We start from the raw sequence: 22,649 nt of genomic DNA on the forward strand, positions 1-22,649 counted from the left end.
CCCCTCAGCACAGCCAAATTTCTAGTGCCTACGAGGTACTTCACTGCCCCGGCTCCCTACGTCAGTCACTTCCCCCTTGATACAAGCAGAGAGGGCTATGGTCCTCAGACCAGAAATAGGATATAAGGAATTTTCAGGAAATGAAGTTCAGCTTTTTTTAAACATTTCTTTTGAATGTGCTTCAAAGAGAGAAAAGGAGAGAGGCACAACAGCCTGGCTATGAACCCTCCGGGGAGCTCAGCAACCCAACCATTTGCACCTTCAGAAAAACATTTTCTCTTGAAGTGCTCTCCACGCATCTGCTCGAGTATTAGCAGAAGGATGAACTGCCGTAAGCAGAGACTGGCGCTGATGAAATTAAGTTTATAGCCTGATCCCAAACTCCTCGCCCCATCAGAAATCCCATACAGGTTAAAGGACATTCTGGAGACTGGAAAAAAATTAGTAACTGCTCTTCGGTTCAACAGTATTATGAAGAACTACCGTTTATTACAATGACAATTGTAATAAGTACATATGTTCTAAACACAAATACAATGAAAATGACAATTCCCCCATTTGTGGTGATTCTTGGAAATACTGATGCTGAAATATACACATTTTTATAAACCAGACCTTATTCGTAACTAATCGAAACGGGAGAGGAAAGCGCTGGCCTGCAGGCTGCAGTACTTTCACTTCATCCCCCGGTAGGACGTGAGGTCGATGCTGGAGGCAGGGCTGGGAAACCTGCAGCCTGCAGGGTCCAGAAACTCTTCTGCTGAGCAGGGGGAGCAATCAAGGAACTGGAAATGCCTGTTCTAATGCTTAGCAAGTATTTTATATATTGTCTGTGGTGCGACACAACAGCAGGGATCTCACATTTAACTAAGAGCCACTTAGCTGTAAAAGATCGATTAGGACAGAAAACTGCGCGTGCATGTGTGTGTGTGTGCTGGGGGTAGATTAATTGAAAACCTTTCTGTGGAAGCATAAGCTGGGAACTTAGCTTTAGGAGCACATGAAGGTCTAAGATGATTTAGCTGTTCAATAGGCTTTGGAGTTTTTCAGTGATTGCTGATTGGGATGGGACTTCCGTGTACCTGCTAAATCAGCATAACAATCCAGAATTCAGAAAATCAAGCGAGAGATCAAGAGTACCAAGCATTAAATATTCAGAGAGACTACAATGCACAGTTTTATGAGAAAAATAAGGAATGCTTTATACACTTCAAGATGCTTCTGTTTATAAAATACCATCACTTAGAACAGGGCGATGGGACTGCACTGGAAGGGAACGCTCTCACTGCGGACATCTCCAGGGCAGACGTGGTTCTGCACCGTGCCAGCCTCGCCAGAGGAAGGTCAGCCAAGCGCAGAACCGGCTCTGTGCCCCTCGGTCAGCTGGTCCCCCTCTGATATGTGCTCTGTCTCCAGAAGGACTCCTCACTGCCTCTCCGTGCTTTGGAAGCAGCCTCAACACCCACGAGGTGTCCACCACCCACTTAAAGGGAGTTTGGGGGGGGTTCAGGGCTAGTCCTGTTGCCGGTTTTCCCCCGTGCCTTGCACTAATGAGGAAATTTTCTGTCTTCCATACTTGTATGGCCGGGGCAGCAGAGGGGGGAAAGATAGCAAAAAGAAATGGCTGGCCTAGTGTGTCCTCTTCTGAGGGACAGGAAGCCAAATACGATGGCAGAGATCGTGTCCTGCAGCTACACTTGTGTCAAGGAGATTTCTCTCCTCCATTATCACTGAGCTCTGTGGAGGCAGAGCTGAAGCTGGAGGCTGGGACTGGATTCCTCAGGAAGGAAGAAAAGCTAGGAAATGTCTATTGACTAGCTGGGAAACTGGGAGGGTTTTCAAAAAGCTTAAGTGAATGTCTGTTCCTCCAGAAATAAGCCAAAAAACATACCATGCAGCTTTCTAACAAGCTTTCTAACACAGGGGTTTAAATCTCTCCTAGTAAAACAGATGCTCTGCCTTCCATTTTGTGAAGGCAGGAAAGGAATAAATGTGAGCAACACGAGCGCTTTCCTCCACAGCACACCTCATCGTTATGGCTTGAGTATGACTTCCACTGTATCCCTTTATTCCAATTGTCTGACCGAATTTATGCCCCAAGGCAGATGTACTAGAAAACGTGAAAGCACCACAAAGTGAGAGACACAGCTAGTGGTACGGTACTTCTTGCCACACAAAATGCCAATATAAATATGTTAGAACAAGTTACAAGTGTATCATACTTAAGACAAAAAAGAAAAAAAATAAATATTTTTTTTTTTTTAAAGAGCAGAACAAATCTCAAGCAGCCAAGTGGTGAAGTTGCAGTGATGTACAGTAGGTGATGTAGCCCTACAACCTCTTGGGAAGATACACTGAAAGAAGACGTCTGCAAATGCATCTTGGCAAAGTATGGGTACAGAATGCAGTGGTTGGCTGGCACTCACTATGGTACATAAATGTTAATGGCAGACTGGGAGTGAACTGATTTCAAGTTTGAGGCCACACATGTTCCGTTCTCCAGAAGAAAGTTCTCACACAAAACGAAAATTGTCAGAGACGCTGGGTGAGTCAGTACTCCTCCTGCTGCTGGGGCTGTTCATGGACTTGCTCTTCACCTTCATGCTCTTCTGTGTGGCTCTCCTGCAGGGAGAAAAAGACCCCAAAATATTCTTCAGCAGAAAGCATTTCTCAGGTAACCTTGCCGCCTCACGGTGCTCGCCGTAGCCTAAAGCTTAACTTCTGATTTTCATGCACGTAAGTACAAAATGAGCTATAACCTGAGAAAAGCAGCATCTTGTAATATTACAATAAAATGTATTTGCTTTTAATCCACGCATATGCAGTACTGATGCTTGCCCAGAAAAAGTGACCGTTTTCAACATCGCAGTGTTAACTGTTCTGGTAAGTGAACATTTTGAATAGCTAGACAGTGAGATGCTCGACAGTTAGACGCTGTGTCATAGCATCCTGATGTACTCCCCCATTTTCAGTTTGTCCAAGGATTTCTGAACCTGTCTCCTTCACTCCAGGTTTAGATCACTAAATGGACAAGACACTTTTGCTATCACCTGCCTTAAAAATTAAACTCAGCCTCCTTTTTGAGGTCAGATATACTACTTTCCAAAATAATATACCAATGCTAGACCAGAGTTCAAAGGTTACCAAAACAGTGATTTTTAGCGGTATCCAGAAAATATAACCAAAGACTTGCAAATACACTTTCTCTGAAAAAAAAAAATTGAGCCCAGTATTCACCGATTTACAGAGCTACCATTAAAAGCACTAATTACTAATAAACGCTTCCCTTTTGCAAACAGTTATTATGCACAGTATTTTCCAGAGCTGTCTCTCTGAATGTACATTGCCATTGCAAGAAGAATCCCTGACTGAAAGGAAGGCTGGATCCTCACTGCAGGTGATACCAGTTTTAAACAACTTCCAACTTAGAGACAACACACCTGGAATATTTGAGCTGGCCTGGATGTATCAGAGCTCAAAAAGTCTGGCTGACTCTTTGGGCATTACTTCTGTATTCCCAATAAGCACAGCTACATTTACAGCTTTTCTCTCAAGTGGCTTCCATCTTTCCGGAGCACAGTTCACCGAAAAGATCCCACACATCTACTCTCTGCCCTGCATCAGTAGCGCTCCGCTGTAGGCAGCTCCGAAGGAAAACGTTTTTCCAAGAGCCTGAGCTGCCATTCAAAACGCAGCATCCCTGATGCGGTACCTCTGCAGAACTCGCCTGGCTCCCGGCAATTTTTGTTAGAAGTGAGCGGCTTGAACAATGAACTTTAACAAATTGAGACTGCTAAGTTTTCAAATTTGAGGCAAAAATTAAAAGAAAAGGGAGGCCATAATTTGAGTTTTCCCAGAATGGTTCAGAGCAGCTTATGCAATAAGAAAATTCCCTTCTGGCAATAAAATATTCATTTTTCTAAAGGGCAAGAACAGGAGAATAAGGTTCCTAACATTTGCTGATACAATGGAAATATTCAGCTGTTTACCACATACAGAAACAGCCAGATTCCAATCGGAAGGCAAGCTTTCTATCACTCAGGTGCTATTTTCAGGTAGAAGTCACACATGTCAGTCAGGACAACCACAGTTTAGCACCTCATGGCCCCCTGGGGGAACGATGCCCTTATTACATACAGTAGGTACATCACGTCAAAACAGCTTTTTGCATAGTATCTAAAAACTGCAACTTCTGTGATGGGCTGCAAGGGTGCAAGACTTGCAGAGAACAGGAGTTTCACAGAGAGAAGCTGACAGCTGTGAGAACGTGACCCTGCCTTACGGGGTGAGAAAACTGAAGCTTGTTTAGCTGCAGTGAGCTATGTTCCCTTAACCCCATCTATCCTGACCCTCCTTATGTGTCGAGGTGACCTGCTCTGGAATGCACCTCTTCCAGAGGCTCTACGTATGCAGCATTTATGAGAGACACCTATTAGAAAGCCCACTCATGCAGATTTTATAGGTCACGTACATGCTATCCTTTCATGCGTATAATAGGAAAAGCCTCTAACCACAGGGAGTGGCTTGGGAACCTACTCTGCAGCTCTGAAGAAGAGTGGTGGCTCCCCTCTTGCCAGGCTTACCTTTGATGGAAATGGTAAATCTTACGTGACTACCTCAGAAGTTGTTCTGAGACTTGGACACATGCTTCTCAGTATGTACAGCTTGTATAAATACATGAAATGGGAAAGACAAGAGTCACTATGCCCAATTACCTTGGGACTGTGGAATCCCCTTGAATAGCATCCCCTAATAAGGCAAGTAGTGGAAGATCTATTTAGAGCATCTATTTCTGGCTTGGATCACACGACCATGGTCATCTCTGTCTCCCACAACGAGAGGTGCTCTCTTTTGACCCTTTGATCCATCTGCCTCAAACTATTCAGGTGTGCCTGTAGACTGAAGAGCTAGGCTTTACGAAAACCAGCTGCTGGGGGTGTGGGTGCCTTTTCCAAAAGCAGCAGCAGATATAGTAGCTGCTAGAGCAGAAAGATACAAAACCAACTGCATTTCGAGCAATTGCTTTGGAAACTTGAGCTGAGCAACTGATAGATCAAAGGGCAGCAGTGCACCCAACTTCTGTGTGAACTGAACCAGAACAGCCTATGTAGGAAAACGAAAGCTTTCCTACATTTTTGCTTTATGCCAAGACCTACCTCTGGGTTTCATAACTAGACACATAGCCTCTTCTGGTTCATCAGTCTGAAGCCCTCCTGCTGTAAGACCATATGACCAAATGCTTTACATACTCTCTGAGGTCTCGATGCTGTCCATAGCAGTCATAGCATGAGTGCTAGGGGCTACTTCTCCTCACCACCCAAATGTATCCTTTAACAACACCGTTCTCTGTTAACTTTGATGTTTTTGATGAAGAAGTAGGTTTACAAATGAGCAACTTGTAATTAAAAATTACAAAGGATTACAGACTGATCAGCCAAATGTTAAGTGACACCAGCAGACACAACATCCCTCTTGCATAAGCAGAGACATAATGAGGTTTAAAACAGAACCATAACAGGAAGAAAAAAGGGAGCCTCTAAAAACAAGGAACCCAAATGGATTGATATTTGTGCTGTAAGACTCAAAAACTCACCAAAGTCAAGCTGGAAAAAAAAAAAATCTATCTTAAAAATTTAGCCTTTATTGAATTAAACAAAACAGAAGCTTATGAAGTGACATGGCTGAAACTACACTATGACTTGGAATTCTGAAAAAATAATTAATATCCCCCCCCCATGGCATGAACCTGATAAAAACCTCTTCAATGCAATGCTGTGATAATCAAACCTCTGGAGAATGCTTTTTATAGGGACTAAACTCTCTATTTGCTTTCTGAATTGTTCTACACAGAATTCACCTGACAGCCTACAATGCTCACAGGGGACCTATGAGCTACTGGGAGATGTGACCGCTTAAAGTGCTGTCCAGATTTTTTTTTTCTTATTTTTTCTTTTAGGAGGATTAAATTAAGCGTAACAGAAAATTAAGTTTAAAGGGAGACTTGTCCCTTCTGAATAAGAACAGTTGGTATGAAAAATAGGACATGATCTCTATGCCATGTCGAATACAGTAGATGCCTGTCAAATTACAACTAGGAAGGAAGAGTTCGAGACTGCTATCAAACAGTTATTGGAGGTATGAACTGAAAACAAATTTAAGTTGGTCACGATATTCAAGCACAAGGCTTTGGTCAGCGATCACTTGTGCATTATGTGTGCTGCATTACCACACATCCTCTTCCTGAATAAAAGCCTCATGGCCACAGTATCATTTATAAATGTCACAAATCCTGAAAATTAATGTAATCCGTTTTTTCCACTTTGCCTCTGTATGCTTGAGACACTCTGAAACAGAGATTACAAAAAAAAAAAAATCTAAGCTGGATTTACAATGAACTCATTACCAATAAACTAGGAATGCTGGAGTTGCCTGTGGTTCAGGAATTGAGGCTATTTGCCATCTGGGGATTGGGAAAGCCAAACTGCTGTTACCAAGGGATTAACCTGCAAAATGCTGTGAGATACAGAATTTAACTTAGGACAAATTTATTACAGAGAGAGAAAAAAACAGAACTGAAGGGCAAAGCAGGGCAATGACGTGTAGATAAGGTGCTTAGGGACATGGTTTAGTGGGCATGGTGGTGTTGGGTTGACGGTTGGACTCGATGGTCTTAGAGGTCTTTTCCAACCTTAACGATTCTATGATTCTATGAGACAGCAAAGTCCAAAAACAAAAAGCAGGCAGAATCTGCGTCAGCAAGGGAACCAGAGTCTTTGGTTTAGTGCTAATGCATTGGGGTCTTTCCTCAGCAAATTACAGTCCACCTGCTAAGCTGAGGAGGAAATGCACCCCAGAAGATGGTGTCAAGATCAAGTCTCCCACTGAAAGGTACAAAATAATTGCGTGGGGAATGGCCTTTGTATTCTTCTCGGGGGGAGCAGCACCCTCCTACTGAAGTGACATACCCAGCCTCCAACTGCAAACACCTGTTAGACAAAGGCACTGTCGTCATATGTAGTTCACGCATAGCATGATGCTTTCAACAGAGAAAGTCTTTGGGGGAGGAAGCAGATAAAACACTGGGATGTGGGCTGAAGTAGAACATTTTGTAATGTGTTCTGCCAGTAAGGAAAACTGCAGGAAGAAAAGCAACAAACGTATTCCTTGGCGGGGAAATCACTTGCTACTTAAGCCAACAGACAGACAGATGTGGTAGGGGTATGGGGAAGAAGAGGGATTTTTCTGGCTTTGCTTTATAAATAAATAGCTGTTCCTGAATCCAGAAGACATCTTCTCTGACCGCTATATACATGTAGTTCTTTTAGCCTGTTATAACGTGCCTGGCAAATTTGTCTTATTGTTTATTCCTGTGAAAATAATGGTTTCCTCCTCCTTTTCCTCTCTAGCACTCGTCCCGCACTGTTGAACAAATCCTCTTTCCCCTGTCACTTCTCATCTGAGCAGCGGCCCTTGTCAGCGGCAAGCTCGTGTCTCTCTCACACCTAACTTCCATTTACGCTCTACTAATCTTTTTTAGAAAAGCATGTAGTCGCTTCGGCACTACTTTTGATAGAAAATTTTAAGTCAGCTGACTACTGCTGCGACAGCTTTCTGGGAACAGCTATAAGACAACCTACGGTACCACCGTGCTGCCGAGAGATTAAGTTGATGCTTATACACTCTGGAGCCAAAGCCATCATCTGCTGGAGACTGAAGGGTCAATCGTCAGTACAGTGCATACAGGGATTTAGTTAGCATGAATGGGAGTAGTTCAGCTAAATCTCCACTGAATCATTATCCCTTAATATATCCGAGGAATTTAACCAGCACCCTTTGCAGCTTCTTGCTTTGTTCAGTGTCTACAGAGCTAAGTCTAAGATGCAATGAGATTGCTTAATCTTGCATACAGTACATTTCTGAAATTTTGGTAATAGAGGATTATTGGGTTTGCACAAGGAGGAATTTTGCCTATAGCAACAGGATAAAAAAAAATACTGAAGAGCATTATCTCTGCAGATATAATTATGTATTTGGCAACCTGCACCGTACATATTACAACACTGCCACATGGGCTAGAGAAGGTTCACAGCTGTAGACATTGAACGGCACCTCTGTCAGAATTTCTGTGATTTTCAACATGTTAAAGAACACGAGTAAAAGACTTTATGCAGAAAGGCGGAAGACAAAAACCACCCAACTAAGGCTCAGGACTATATGAAATCAATTTAAGATTGTGATACACACCCTCCCCTTTCAGATCAACTTCAGCAAACCTAGAATAAAAAAAACCTACACCAAAGCAGTGAAAAGCAACCAGAGCCCTGAATCCCTTCCCCAAGCTGAAAAGTCTGTTGTTTGCAATCGCAAACTTCCTTTTTGAGGGAGGAGGCATGAAAATCCTAGCTGCTACAGTTCTGCTTGACCTAAATATAGGACATGACCCAATACCCTGCCAATAATTTTTTTACGAAATCAAACTGTTTTGTCTAAGTAAAAGACATTAAGCTTGAACTTACGTGTTCTTCTGAAGCATAAAGGATTTCCATTAGCCGATTGACAAGGTCATTATTCTCTCCCCCGTGTTCTTGGCAGAGAAGTTCAATCTCCCTTAATTTGCCAAAGTAGAAATCCCTTTCCTTCTCCACGCCTTCAAGTGCAAGTTTTAATGAATGTACCTGCATATAAACCAAGACGTGATGCATCAGTTGTAAGGTGCTCTACAGACAAAGCAACTCAGTCTCAAATCATACACGCTAAACAATCTTAAATACATATTCAATTTTATAGCTTAAAATGAAGTCCACTTCTTTTTCTGAAGTGCTAGATTGAACCTTACACAATAGAGAATAGTAAATCAGGCTCCCCCATTACGCCTCTCGGATACATCTTAACCTTGATCCTTAAAGGTCAATTTTCTCAGTGCTCTTTTATACTGAAACCCAAAGCAGCAGTTCAGGAATCAGGGTGACTTAAGACTTGTCTCCTAACAAAGCTGCCAGAAGTGTCATGTAATGGTAATTAATAAAACCTTCAGCTCAGTACTTCCATTATTTTGCCTGAATTAATGTGTAGTTGTTGGAAACCTACAATATCTCCTTGCCTAAAAATACATAGATCTAGCAGAACAGCTCACAAAGGAAAATGGTCTAGTTAAGAAATTAAAAGGTCCCCTAGTTGCAAATGTGAGAACTGCTGTATTGTTTTTTCACCTCTCCTTTTCTGCCTCCCCACTTACCATACTGTTAGAGACCTGTTTCGGCACTCTGATGCCGTGACCAGCTGCACCATGGACTTTCTGCTCTGATTGACGTGCTGTTTCTATCAACAAATTCTCTCAAACGCCAAGTATCTTTCTCTTTGCAACCTCGTTCACAAGAGTCTTCAAGCTATACTGTCAGTCTCAATTTCACCACTAGGACTGCTGCAAATCATTTATGGGCAACATAGCTGTTAATTATTAGGCTTCATATAAATCACGACAGATGTTGCAATATATTTTTATACATTCATATATACACACACACATATATATATTTAAAAAAGAACAAGTTTGTGTGAGCATAACAGATAAACTACTGTCCAACAGGGTATACACAATCAGGATAACACGTGTAAGTGGCTCTCAAATTCAGAGGACAGCAGTGTGATAACCAACAGAAATAATCACAGATGAAGCTGTCTACAGTAAACACACTGACCCCAATCACATCCAAATTACAGCCAAATTAGCATCCACATTTTGAGGCCTGCAATTATACAAATGATTTTCTAAGTAAAGCATGCTAAATAAATTAAATCGCTTCAGACTACATTTCAGTGAACTGAGAAAGCTCGTGTTGCCAGTTCTACTGCAAGCTAATTTATTTCCTTCACTGGTAAAAATACCAGCAAAGTTCAAACAATGCTTTGACAGCCTACTAAATCCTATCAGCTCATTTTTCCATAACTGCTGAACTAGCGATGCCTTTTTCTGACCTTTGATTGCACTCTCAGAGGCGTCAGACAGCAGAACCGACCTGTTACCAGGGCAGGATCTCAGAGCATCTCATTCACGTACTAACCCATTTCTGACCCGCTGCCTGAATGTGACACTCAAGTCTTCCCTTGACAGTTTGAATCTATGATTGATACAATGACTGATCACCTTAAAATTAACTATTTATTAATGAAAGTAGGAATAGCAGAATGGAACAAGAGTTTACAATATTTTGGTCTATAGATAGAGACCTCACACTTAAGACATGTCTTCTGGATCTGCAGCAGCGTATTCCTTGAGGGGAACACCTGCATCCAGACAGAACAAGAACGTAACTGCTTCCGGATCTCTTGCTCTGCGCTTGCTAGAGCTTGGGAAAACAACAAACTTCAGCTGAAACATTGGCAGCTAATAGCTCAGACCATCTCCCCGTCTGACCTGTTTACTATGAAGGCATTCTCCTGTTTTCATTCGATCACATTCACTCCGTTTTAAGAAACAGAATCATTAAACTATGCATATATGCACTTAGTTAATTAACTACAGTATAGAGGAAACGTTGTTATAACCAAACCAGATACTCTTCAGTTACATATCAACTACCTGTCTGTGACACATTAATTTGTTTTTCTTCAGGTACTTAGCACATCCAACATCCTACTTTTCCCTTTTATGAACGTGCCAAAAGGCTGACCCTGTATGAGGAACAGTGCACGTTAACTCCCATGCTCTGTTTCTGGGCCAGAAGCACCCCTCTGCAATCCAGCTAACGGGTGCAAAGGCAGCAGTTCTTACTAACTGGTCTTTTCTCTGATGGCACTTATTGGTAGTATGAATACTCACAGGACTGCAGAACCAGGCTGGAGATTAAGCACTAACTGTAGACATGCAGCCAAGATGGTGCTGTTTTCAGAAACTATGTGTATATGAGCATACAGTTAATGGTCCCTGGGAGCATTCTCCGTATGTAAAGGTCCCTTCTCCATATGTAATGGTCCCTGGTCTATGTTGTCTCCTCAGCTGCACTCAGAAACTCTTTGGGAGGGTGCTAGTAGGCACAGACCAAAACCACAGCAGGGACCACTTTAGTATTTTAATGCTATGGGTAATCAAGTTCCAGTGCACAGTGACATTCCTCAGACGTGTTCAATTTACTAGCACAGACCAAGGCAATAGCTAAGACCATTTTAAGAGAAACTTTAACGGCTCTCAACAATCTTAAACTAGAAAATGTTATGGACGGCTTGCGATTATTGCAAATAGCTCATTAAGCTACCCTATGGTAAAATATAGTGTATGGAGAGCCCCACTACTTAAAATTTTCCACTACAAATTGCATGGAAATTCAGATGTTTCAATCTCCCTTAGCTGCCATCCATTAAAGGGCTGAAAAAAGTCTGTTACAGCCATATAGGAATTTGATATCCACAGACACCATTCAACATTTCTTGCTCATAGTCAAGACAGCAACTGGGTAAAAGTGGCTGCTGCCCTCATCTCCCTCGTTGCTGGAGAGTGGTAAAAAATGGGCAATTTGGCTCTTCCAGCATGTTCAGCCCAGGAGTCAGAAAAACCTGGCTCAGAGCTGCTTGCAGCATAGCTTTTTTGGCTCATGTTATACGCCCAGGGTGCACAAGTAACCATTAGTGGGAAATGAGATACCAAACACTGCCAGCATTTAAAAAAAAAAAAAAAAAGCCTTCCAGACCATTCTAGCTAGAAGAGGTCTCTTAAAAGCTAGCTATTAAAACACCAACTTTCCAAATCCTCAGAATTTCTTCTCTTCTTTGGTGATGGGGGAAATCACCAGTTTTCCCTCAGGGTTATTTGTATATAAAGCTTAAGGTTTTTACACATGGAACGTGCTGGGAATATATTAGCAGTGCGTGTGATAGTGACTGCCTATTTTAATAAAGATCAAATGTTTTTATGTTGCTCAGATCCCAACCAACTCTTCCTCCTGAAGCGAACACATTCTGACTTCTGAGTACAGATGTCACGGTTCAAGTTGCATTAAGCTGAGGTTTGAACTCCACTCTCACATTGATTTTTTTAAAAAAAAAAAGATTCCATGAAAAATATATATAACCGTTCCTTGTGCAACATTTAAAAACTCTTCTGTTACAGCAACAATCAAAAGCGCATTTAGACAGGCTGGTGGACCCTGTTGTGCTCTCTGTTGCTCAGAATTATACCCTGAATCCACAGTATGCCGTGTTTGGGATGTGGCTATCCATCCATCACCTTTAAGTGCAGAACAGTAACCAAGAATTTGCAAACAGTGCCCCAACAAACCGAAATCATTGTTGTTCAGGTCAACGAAAGTTTGAAACCGAAATGCCCTTAATTGTGGAAAATTATACTTGATCCAGAATAACAACTTCTTCCTGAATGCAGCTGCCAGGCAGCTGAGACTCTAAAATATGAGGTTTTTCCTTGCCATTTTCCATCGTCCAGGACAAATACAGGGATCAGGCCTCCTTTATACTAGTGGCATTTACACCATTCTGACAGCACAGTCTTGAGCCAGATGGAGTTATTTATTCATGTCCAGTGCAGACGCTCTTGCATGTCCAGGAATGACAGAGTGGTGTAAAGCTCCATAGCATAAATGCAAATTAAGCCCTTACATTCCTAACATTAAAGAAATTCTGAAGCTTTATTAATTATATTGCAGAACATTATTTATAACTAAGTACTCTCACAAAGGTAGCTCACAGTTTTAAATTAAAAAAGGCATATTACCTTCTTAACGCCTTTCTTCCAGAAAGCAGAGTGCAATGATCTAGTCTCGATTCAGCTGCAAATCTCTAACACCTTGGTATTACAAACAGGCTTGTTTTCTCCACAATGACACATTAAAATGATTTATTTCAAATTTGTAATATACAAGAGCAAAGACACTATTGGGATTTTTCCTAGCCAAGTAAAATAAAAGATACATCTCAAAATCTAATAAAATCATCGTACTTCAGCAAGACTTACCTGTCATTCCTAAGATCACCTTTTAAAAATACTGGCAAACATCAGTCATCTCTGTCAGATGTTATTTTAAACAATAAGTCACTTTTTTTTCTTTCTAGCTGAGTTATTTCAAGCTTTGGTCCCTTCTGGAGAGCATCATTCAACAGAGGGCAATATTAGATTTCATGCCTGCCTGTGACAATGTATGCATCTAATTTTATGCCTAAAGAAAATTTACCTGTTCACTGAGCTGTATGACTTGAGTTTCCAAATCTTTATCTGATTTGGATGCTGAGCTGCTTGGTGCAGCTTTTTTTGCTGAAGATGGGCGAGAAGGTGTTGATCCTGGTTTAGAAGCTGGACTGGATTTAGCAGCACCTGAAAAGTACAATAATCAAAATGATAAATACATTCCTATTAAACTGACACTGAAACAAGTGTTCATTTTACAGACAGCCATTCTCTCTGTTACTTCAAGATGACAGTGGAAGAAGTTCCAGTGCTGCTATACCTTGGGAAGGAAAAAAATACATTTCCTAGTAGTTTTACTTTGGGTTTACTACTCAGGATGAAGTAACTCTGAAACTAAAATAAATAAGCATCAAACTAACAGCATAAAGTTCCCTTAGCTGTCAGCAGCTTTTGGCTTTAAAAAAAAAAAAAAGCTGTTAACAGACCATTCCCCCAGCCCAATATTTAGCATACATATCTATCTTCAATTCCCCTGGAGAAAGACAGACTTGAAAAAACTCAGCTAAACTCTGCTTTCCTCATTTTCAAATGTAAACCATTCCTGAGACAAGGACATTGAAATTCAGACAGTGCACGCAGAATTAAATCCATCAGTGAACTCACAGTTGCCATAGTGATCATGCCAAGAGATGAGTTGTGATCTGCTTAGGTTTTGTTATTTGTTTTTCATTACTTGCACTGCAAATCTGCCAGAATACGGAGCAACATCTTTACCAGCAAAAACGGTAAGTAACAAGTGCGCACAGGTACTCTTTTTCACAGCGCCTGTGGCGCACAAATGCCCAAGCAGAGGAACATTTGTGTGAAGGGGTTCGCAGTGCCTTCATACGAACCTCACAGCCAGCTCCTCACACCTTGCTCTGCCTCTCCATCTTTCCTCTCCTTGTCGCCGGCTGTTTGATTCAGTCGCTCAGCCCCATTACACGAGTGCCCAGCTCACGGCAGTCCACCCTGCCTCGGCTCCCACCAGCACTGGACTCTGACACACAGCCTTTTCCTTATTCCCACCGACTAGGAATACATTTCAGATGCAGTGAGCATACATCTGGGACAAAAATTGCTTGGGTTAAGACGACAGAGCAGAAACCCAGCCCTCTCTCTGACCTGTTTTATCTGATTTATTAAGCAGGCACGTGATTCAGAAGTCCAGCTCTGCAGCACCCACGTTTATCACTGTTTCTTACAAAAAGAGCAAAATACAGTTGTCCGGACATGCGGATGGGCTCCATGGCCATCCTCCACCATCAAATGCTGTTGGCTCTGAAGCCTGGGACACACAGGGAGCAGGAGAAAGCCCGAATCCAGCAAGCACCCAGATCCCAGCTGAGCTCTGAGTTAGCAGTTCACCAATTCCGGAGGGATTTGCCCCAGCTTTCTCAGCAGCCACCTTCCAACCCCACACCTCCCCAGCCGCTCCTCCCATAAGATTATTTGATTTATGGCACACTAGAAATTGTTCTCAGTTGTCATTTCCACAACATATCCCCAGTATCAGACAACACTTCAACAAAGCAATTCATTTTAACCCCCATGTTTTACAAAGGTCTTATAGGAAGAAATCGCAAGGAGGCACGGAAAGGCAGGAGGGGGAGAAAGATGACTTGTGAGGCTGCCCGTATGAGCAAACCATGGAGCTCACATGGTCTCACTGACCTAGAACCGGGTATAGTGGTCCCTTGGAGGAGCTGAAGAGCGATGGGAAAGGAGAGCAGCAATGGGTTATTTAATCAAGCTAACTTAGGCTTTTCTGATTTAGTCACAGGCCTCCCTCTGTAACCAGCATCTCCTCCCGCCTCTACGGATAACTCTGTATTAAGTGGGTCACCTAATGCCAACAGAACATAAACAAACAACTTGATAATTCATTTGACTTGTGTAAACATTTCTGTGCAAGATGTCCACCCTCCTTTTCTATGCTCCTTAAAATGAGACAGATAATTTATTTTTTTTTTTTAGAAATTGGTGACTCCAGTCCAATAACTTTCATGTCTAAATCCTTATAATTACATACACAAACTCACCTCTAGCAGTTTTCAGATACAGTACACAGACTTGCTAAAGCTGGGAAAGTTCAATGTTGTGTACGTACATGCCTGAAATTATATTTCTTTTCACATCATCCTTAGATCAGCAAAGAATAAATCATTTGTGGGAAAACATTAAAAAGGCCAAGATCTTTTGCTGCTATTTCTTTCTTTAGGCAATTTCATAAACTTTACCACCCTGCCTTCATTACACATTTTCCAGGTTCAGTCCCCACATTTCCACTAACTAAAAATCAGTTGCTTAAGAGGAGGATTGTTAAGGTGCTCTCAAAGCGAGGAAAATAATTTTCATTTGGATTAGCAGATAAATAGAAGAAAACTGGTGTCAAAATATACAAGGTAAACACACATGAAATAACCGCTTTGCCTATAGCATTCTAGTTGGGCCTGAAGTTATTTAATGAATACTTGTATCACATGCAACTGCAAAAGTTACCCATACAAAATTTAAAATTATATAGATGCATCCTAAACCAAGGTATCAATGTTTATTTCCTATTGTATTGTACACCTGCAAGAAGCAGTTCAGGATATCAACTGAAAATTAAATGCTATAAAACAAGCTATGGACCTTCAGATGTGAAACCGTGGCCGGTCGATGCAGCTCCCCCCTCTACCAACTTCTCTTCTACTTGAGGGCAGCACTGAACTTTCTCTAGGCAGCAAGCACCTGCACACAAGCACAGGAGAAGCTGCTCAGCTTTTCTAGGGCAGCACCCCCTGGCCTATCAGCTCTTCACCATTTCTCCTGGGGGGTCATGGTGCAAGACCTTAGGCAAGGCGTGTTGTGCAGCCACAGCATATTGCTCCCTTTCATGCTCAACAGCCCTGGGAAGCGAGCTGGTTCTTTGTAGATTGGGTTACTGATCACAGAAAGCCAAATCGTTAAGTACACACCTCTTTTTAACCTGCAGAGAGAGTTAAGGACAGAGCAGGCACAAACATTTAATCCCCAGGTGTTCTCTCTAATTTGCAGCTGAGGCGCCCTCCCAGAGCACGCTGAGCAAGCCCACATCATCGCCGTCTGCGGACAGAGAGGGCTGGATAGCACCAATAGAACACATTATATTCTGCCCTCCTTTGAAAACAACAAAGCCTTTTGAATTTCTACAGCAAAGTGTTACTAAGCTTTATAAAGTCCAGACAAATCAAAAGAAATCGAATTTTGCTCTGCTGCTCAGGATCCGCTCTTAAATGAACACTATATTAACACAGATAAAAACCAGCTAAACAACCTAGGCATTTCAGACAGTATCAGCGACAGCTGGATAAAACTTAATTGCAACAGAGAATGCCTAGGGATTTCTAATTTAAAATTTCCTGGAGGAAAAAAAAAAAGCTTTACTGCACATTTATTCTGAAACATCAGTTCTAGAATCAGCTCAGAGGTAAGCCTCCCATTTCTAACAGAAGCTTAATTTCATAAAAGAATTAAAGGATGCTGGTTGGTAGAGTAGTACAAAGTACTTGAGACAGCCAGATATCTAAATGGAGATGGAAGATCTTGTTAGACTTAATGACTTTGCTATTGAGCATCACAATGGCTTTGCAGTCAATTAGTGCAATTGTGGAATAACTCCTGATGCATTGCTCAGAGGGGCTATACAATCAGAGCAGTTTAAATTCTGTCCAACATCATATCTTCTATGAAAATATTTATATATAATCCATTTACATATTCTGGGAAAGCACAAAAGTTTTATACAAATATTTCATACACCAAATAGCTGATAACGAGCTCTTTTCACTGACTACTGAGAGAACTGCGTTGTAATCAGTGCCATAAGCGTTACCCGTTACCAACTCCTTTCCAAGCTTACTGCCACTGTTCAGAAAGAAGTGCAGAGCCCTGCACCTGGAGAGGAACAGCCCCATGACCCAGTACATGCTGGCGGCCAACGGCCTGGAAAGCAGTGTGGCAGAAAAGGACTTGGGGGTCCCGGTGGACACCAAGTTAGGCATGAGCCAGCAACGCACCCTCGCAGCAAGGAAGTCCAACAGCCTCCTGGGCTGCATCGGGAAGAGCATTGCTAACAGGTCAACACGAGGTGATCCTCCTCCTCTACTCAGCACTGGTGAGGCTCATCTGGAACGCTGGGTCCAGTTCGGGGCTCCCCAGTACAAGAGAGACACGAGCATACTGGAAAGAGTCCAACAAAGGGCCACAAAGATGACTGAGGGACTGGAGCACCTCCCATATGAGGAAAAGCTGAGAGGGCTGGGACTGTTCAGCCCCGAGAAGAGAAGCTTCAGGGGGACCTTATCCATACCCAAAGGGAAGGTGCAAAGACGACTGAGCCAGGCTCTTTTCACAGTAGTACCCAGTCAAAGGACAAGAGGCAATGGGCACAAAGAAATACAGGAAATTCCATTTAAACATAAGAAAAAAACCTCTTCACTGTGAGGGTGATCAAATACTGGAATAAGCTGCCCAGAGAGGTTGCAGTGTATCCTGGAGATAATATACTCGAAACCCGACTGGACATGGTCCTGGGCAACCAGCTCTAGGTGATACTGCTTGGAGGAGAGGGGTTCGACTGGACTATCTCAGAGGTGCCTTTCCACCTCCACCGTTCTGTAAGAATATCTATTACAGCACGTTCTGATTTTAGGTCAATGCAGGGTCCAACTGGAGGTTTGTTTTTTTTTTTTTGACAGTATCACAGCCGCAGCAATTAGCACCTGGATAATTTTTTTGTACCTGCCCATATAACACTAGCAGAGATAGGAAAAATAAGTTCACGGTTGAAAGACAAATTATTTTGTTCTTGTACTGAAATAAGTTAGATGAACCAGCTTTGAAATGCATTACAGTTTTCTATCTGTGGTGCTCCAGAAACAATTACTAGTCAGTCCATTATAATTAAATATATCCCCTCCAGTTTCACCTTTACTATTCTTTTTGCTAAACACATAAGTTTTACAAACAGATGTACACTTCTGAAATTTAAAACAGTGGATGTTGGCACTGTGCAGTTTTTGGATACAATAAAGCCAGGCTGCGAATTCCAGGTCCCTTTACATCACAAGAGACCTATTTAACGTTTGGAGAGAAATCTTCCTTGAAGCTATATGAGTAATTAGTACCTGTTATATATTTATGTAAAATTCCAAGAAAACACGTGCATGAATACAGTGTGGACATGCACGAGGACAGTGTGGAGAGCAATGGAAGCCCTGAGCAAGCACAAGACTTGGCTAAGCCGTCACAACCATTGCTTAAGTGGAATTTGGGAATCACTCGCAGTATATCTTCAGTCAAATTAAAGAACTTCATAAAACGAATATTCCTGACTCATGCCACAGAAGAAAAAACAAACCCACCAAGAGGCCACAGAGCTAGCAATTTCTTCACGAGCTAAAGAAAAACTCTCCACCCACCTAAAACAAATGAGTGAGGACAGTAAATGAATTAATATTCACACAGGCTTATTGTTGCAGCTACACTGGGATGCAGGAAACTGCTCAATTTAGGGATGCTTAATGGCATAAGTGATGACAAATGATGCTTAATGGGAATGAAATGACCTCAGACAAAATCTGACTCGACTTCCAGTATCCCAACGTGCTGCGGTGCAGCCGCCTAATTATTTTGCGGTACTAACTTCCTGGGGGCAGCAGGACCCCTCTGTCCCCTCAGCTCTCCACACCTCCACTGCTGCTGGCTACAGTACAGTCTGACGAGCTCTGCGTTGATCATCTCTGTGCTGGCTGTCTGGCAGTGAAGTGTGTACAAATACTTGAAACTGACGCATCTTTTACAAACATCAACAGAGCAATCCAAGCAGGAACATTCAAAGGAGTTTTCTGGTCAGATCAAAAAGTTTTCTTGACGGCACTACTCCCTCAGTTCATCTTTAATAGGAGGCGATCTGATAGATGGGAACTAACCACAGGTTTTTCCCCCATAATAAATGAAGACTTTTCTTTAGATTTGAAATAACCAACATTTTAATGGCAACCATTGATTTTGCTCAGCTGAAACCCCTATTTTCTCTAGAAACATCTTCAAGCATGCAAGCATTCATCTTCAATGGATGAAACCACTCCACATAGGCTTAACAGAAGAACACAATTTAAAATTTGAAATGCTCTTAAAAACCTGCATTTTATTATAAAATTCAACTATCTGTTTAGCTATACGGAAAAAGCAGTCCCAAAAGTTAAATGTGAAAGAAAATATGTGAAGAAAAGCACATTGAAGTACAAAAGATCATGCAAAAATTTAAGCAAGGCAGGCATTCAACCCACACCTGTAATACATGAAAAATTAAGACAGCAATTTTCACCCCTGTTTTTTCAAACACAATCTTCTTAGAAAAAAGGCCTTGGCTCCTGCACGGCAAGCAACATCGCTTTGTCGTCTAAATTCTCGGGCTCAGTGGGTTTAAAAATTAAACTCTCCTCATGCTGGCAGAGAGGGTGTGTCTGTATTGAGGCTGAGCCACTTTCTTCTCTACCTCCCAGGCCAGCACTGTCACTGCACATGCTGTTCCCGTCGGCTAGTACAATTCCTTGGCCTCGCATGAACTAGGCACAAAAGCATTTTTACTTTGTCGCCCCGCGGCTCTTCCCATCTCCAGCTCTGCCACATTGTCCTGGAGCACTGCACTACCGCGAGCAGAGGCTGCCATCGCCAATACCAACTGCCGGCCCTCTGGGGAAAAAGGTGGCATGTTTCGGTGGAAAGCAAAGAAAAAAAGCATTAGAAGGAGTTCTCTAGTCTCCCAGGAGTCCTAATCGTATCACTAGCTGCTAAATTAAAGACTGGTTTTGCTGAGTATTTTTATCCCTCAAAATTAATTTACAGCACATCTGCCACAGTAGGGTATACCATTTCCCTAAAGAAAAATCGGTATTTTTCTTGTGCAATTGGCTCTTTGATGGCACACACATTATATTTAAAACATTCGTGCACAAACAGTTCATTCTGCCCTTGTTATTTTCCCTGTCATAGCATGAGTATTTTTAGCCCTCATGTGATCCTCCAGTATTTTCCAACTCTGCTTTAGTCATCCTGCTCTCACTGAATATTTCAAACTAAAACATCTAACAGCCTTCAGATCTAAGAACCTCTCCCATTTTTAGGTTACATGTAAATAATTTTATTAAGCCGTCTTTTACTCGTGTATTTTTGACACCCCACACCCATACACAAAGCAGTGCTCCATGGAGATTTGCTCTGACACACAGGAATACTTACATAGGGCACTAAGCTAAAATCCTGACAACCTGATCACCATTTTCAATTTGATCAGATGAAGATTTTTCTGCTATTTTCCACAGGGAGCATTAGAACTGGCACAAACAACAGTGCCCCAATATTTTAATCCCTTACCATAATTTTGACTCTATATCGGTAGGCTGTTTACCACTGCACTAGAGAAGAGCTGAGGCTGTAGGAGATCGAAAGGCGGCTCAGGGCTGGCAGATGGCGTTGTATCTAAAAGCAGCTGTGGTGCTGTTGGCAGAGAGCCTGCAGCGGTGGTCTGTGCTGCTGGCTCCACTCCTCGAAGGATGAAAACATACTCGTTCCCCCAGCAGGGAGCTGCATTTACCTGGCAAATCCTTGCTGCTCCTACTATTTCTAGAAGAAGCCTTTTTACATGGGTTACCGAAGCCATCCACCCTCCGTACAGCCATCAGCTCGGCAACAAATCGGCTCCACCTCTCAAGGAAGCGACGAGGCAATGCGAGGGTGGCACAGCAGATTAGTTGTAGGGACCTATTTACGCTTCCATTTCTGAGATGCATTATCCTTGACCTGTGCTGACTCCTCAGTCAGATTGCCTTTGGGAGGGGTAGGGCCGTGGCTGTTGGACTGCTCTCCAATCGTTGCATTTTCAGATTTCTTGAGTTTCGGTTTGTTTTAAAAGCATTTTTAAAAATGAAATAAAGACCACGCTTGGCGTTTGCAGAGATATAGGTGAATACCCACGTATAGGTATGGAAAGCAACTATCCGATACCATGGGTCTTGTCAAGCTTTAGTGTCAGATTAAAATACCAAAAATAATTCTAACTCATGGCAACTACCTTTTTGGGTAAGCTTTCAGAGCAGGCTTTAGGGATTTGACCCCTTTCTTGTTAATTGAAAGACATATCTTAGTCTACCTCTGAAAATACAGAGTTAGAACAGAGTGTTATAAAGTAGTTATGAATAATTAAAGAGATCGGCACCTCCTAAATCACTCAAAAACAAAACTCTGGCAAAGGGCACTGGAAGAGTTATTCCATGGAATAACAGGAATCATCTGAAACACATATGAAATTACTAGTAGCTAAATAAATTATTACTTTAGAAATTTATGTATTTGATCAATTTAGAATAGGCAGATTTAAAGGTCTGTCAAAACCAAAAATCTAGTGTGAATGAGTACCCATATGTCTACTTGCTCCTGACACTAAACAATAAGTGCATACATTTGTGTATGTCCGCTGCACACTGTTTAAAAACTTTTGGATTATGTTGAAAGATCTTCTGGGTTCTTTATTTGCTCTCACTATTGCTTCTTTTTGTTCAGTTCATTAATGAACTGAAACAAGACAGTACTAAAATTTCAATGCTTCAGTGTCAATGTAGAACAAATCACACAAATTAAAAGTGACATTAAAAAAAAGAAAATGTACAAAAAAGAGGCAAGCTACTGTAGCAAACTGCTACAGATGCTGGCATTGCTTGCTGCGCTGGTGTAAAAGGTTATGGCATCAAGCAGCCCACAATGTTTACTGCTCCCACAACAAAGTCAGTGGAAGTATAAGCCGTGCCCAAAACCTCAGCCATTTCACTGAAGAACCAAGAACGTCAAATAACAAAATAATCAACATAAAAGTTATAGACAGCAGTTTAAACTATGCCACCTGATGTTGCACTTACTGGTGGGCATGTATTCCCTCTTTGTGCTTGTATCATCAAGGAAGACAAAACTCCAGATGGGGTGGGGAATTCTTAACCTTATCTTGAGATAAGGTTATTCATGAGACCTTATCTTTTTTGCCTTTTTAGTATAAATGGCTAAGCTTGTTTTACTCACACGGGCACATTATGGTTCCTGTAACAACTGTAGTGAATACTCCTTCATTTCCAGTTAAGTGTGCATGAGCATGCACAGACACACGCACACCCCCCCAGAGGTACAGAAGCACATCTTTCATGGTAATTTCGCAGCTACCCAGGACTTGCTTCCACATCATCCCAATTTACCCCCAAACAGCAGGAGATGAGGCACACACAAGCTTGCAGATGCATACGGCACTCCTCCCAGAGTGTCCTCTATAACAGGCACCCAGTAAGGGCTCCCATCCTTTCAAGCAATCAGGCTACATGATATGGTGAGGTGAAGCACAAAGGCACAGTACACGAGTGAAATGAAAACGTGCTCACCCAGAAATTGAATAAACCTAAGAATGACT

The 22,649-nt window shown here is 42.0% G+C and overlaps 1 protein-coding gene across 1 annotated transcript in view; it reads right to left on the minus strand.

Annotated features, from left to right (window-relative positions):
• Nucleotides 1–461: 461 nt before the first annotated feature.
• Nucleotides 462–22,649, minus strand: part of MAPRE2 (microtubule-associated protein, RP/EB family, member 2) — a 75,026-nt gene continuing 52,838 nt past the window's right edge. The window contains exons 5-7 of the mRNA XM_009331404.1: nucleotides 13,179–13,318; nucleotides 8,517–8,675; nucleotides 462–2,622 (exon numbers count right to left, since the gene is read on the minus strand). Of these exons, the coding sequence (XP_009329679.1) occupies nucleotides 2,551–2,622; nucleotides 8,517–8,675; nucleotides 13,179–13,318 (371 nt within the window). The 3' untranslated portion in view covers nucleotides 462–2,550. The remainder of the gene's footprint in view (nucleotides 2,623–8,516; nucleotides 8,676–13,178; nucleotides 13,319–22,649) is intronic.

Source organism: Pygoscelis adeliae, unplaced genomic scaffold, assembly GCF_000699105.1.
Source record: "Pygoscelis adeliae isolate BGI_AS28 unplaced genomic scaffold, ASM69910v1 Scaffold108, whole genome shotgun sequence".
Classification (NCBI taxonomy): domain Eukaryota; kingdom Metazoa; phylum Chordata; class Aves; order Sphenisciformes; family Spheniscidae; genus Pygoscelis; species Pygoscelis adeliae.